The following is a 1,272-nucleotide window of genomic DNA, read 5'->3' as shown; positions in this document are numbered from 1 at the left end:
CTGACAGTTTTGACAGTTTAGTTTCCCACGTGGGGAACTCAGCAGAACTTCCTGTGGCAGCCCCCATGAGTTAGTTCCCCCAGATAGGCCTGCCACAGGCTTTCTCCCTTGAGATCTCAGTCCAGCCAGTGGACAATTGTGGCTGCTGCTAGGCACATGAGCCTCTCCTCTGTCCATCATCCCGGATTAAAGCCTGACGCCCCCTGGGGCAGATGAATTGGCACTTAGTTCTGTGATGGGACTTAATCCTGGAGAGGAGAGCAAGGCTGGAGCTGGTGCCTTTTCCCAAGGGCAAAGGCCTCCCTCTTCCTAGGCTACCTCCAGCTTATTTGACTTTCAGACCTCAAAGTGCAAGAGAATCACCTGGAAAGCTTGTTAGGTGCAATGGCCTAGCCCTGTCCCCAGAGGTTTGGATGTGACAGTTGGGCGGGGGGGTGGGTGAGGCCCAGCCCCAAGTAATCTGTTGCTCATGCTCTGGGAAGCGACATCTTCAAGGCTGGGGATGGACCAGTTCCCAACAACTCCCTATATCTTGTGCAGGAGCAGCTGACAGGCCAGATCCAGGAGACACAACAGCTCTGCCCCCAGACCCTGTTCATCTTCGATGAGGCTGAGAAGCTGCATCCAGAGCTACTGGAGGTCCTTGGACAATACTTGGAACACAGTGTCCCTGAGGGCCACAAGGCTAAGCCTCCGCGAGCCATCTTTCTTTTTCTCAGGTGAAGTGAGGTCTGAGAAATGCCAGTCAGGAGGACTGGGTGAGGGGAGGGTATTAGCAGGTAGTAGAGGGCTCCCGAAGCTCTTCCTCAAAAAAAGTCAACCCAAACCCTGTTAGAGTAAGCAGAAGTGTAGTTGCTAGGGTGAAAGTGGGGTAAGCTAGGGTCTCCCTGCTCCTTCTAGATTCTACCCCTAAGGCACTTCTGAGGGACTCTGACCCAACCTGTCCAGCACTGGCTAGTTAGTTAAATCACAGGCCAGCCTGGAGCAGAGCTGTGGCCCTCATCTTGCCCTGTACCCCTGTGGTTTGGTTCTAGAATTGGGAGGGTCCCTCAGAATCACAGTGAGGGGCCACTCACACACTGAGAGTCCTGCTTAGAAGGACTTTGAGTTTGCCAATCAGCCCATTAGAAAATGAAGTACTGGCTTGGCGCCTGTCTTCAAGTGGCTAAGGTGCCAGCCATATACACCCAAGGTGGTGGGTTCGAATCCAGCCCGGGCCTGCTAAACAACAATGATGGCTGCAACCAAAAAATGGCCAGGCGTTGTGGTGGG

At 53.8% G+C, this 1,272-nt stretch overlaps 1 protein-coding gene across 1 annotated transcript in view; it reads left to right on the top strand.

Moving 5' to 3' along the window:
• The window catches only part of TOR3A (torsin family 3 member A), a 13,216-nt gene that overhangs the window by 7,391 nt on the left and 4,553 nt on the right, over window positions 1–1,272 (top strand). Inside the window, exon 4 of the mRNA XM_003785811.3 lies at window positions 541–719. Coding sequence (XP_003785859.1) covers window positions 541–719 — 179 coding nt within the window. The remainder of the gene's footprint in view (window positions 1–540; window positions 720–1,272) is intronic.

The sequence above is a fragment of the Otolemur garnettii genome, unplaced genomic scaffold (genome assembly GCF_000181295.1).
Source record: "Otolemur garnettii isolate 467f Iridium unplaced genomic scaffold, OtoGar3 scaffold00016, whole genome shotgun sequence".
NCBI lineage: Eukaryota > Metazoa > Chordata > Mammalia > Primates > Galagidae > Otolemur > Otolemur garnettii.
The sequence above is the reverse complement of the archived record's forward strand: the minus strand, read 5'-3'. Positions and strand labels throughout refer to the sequence as shown.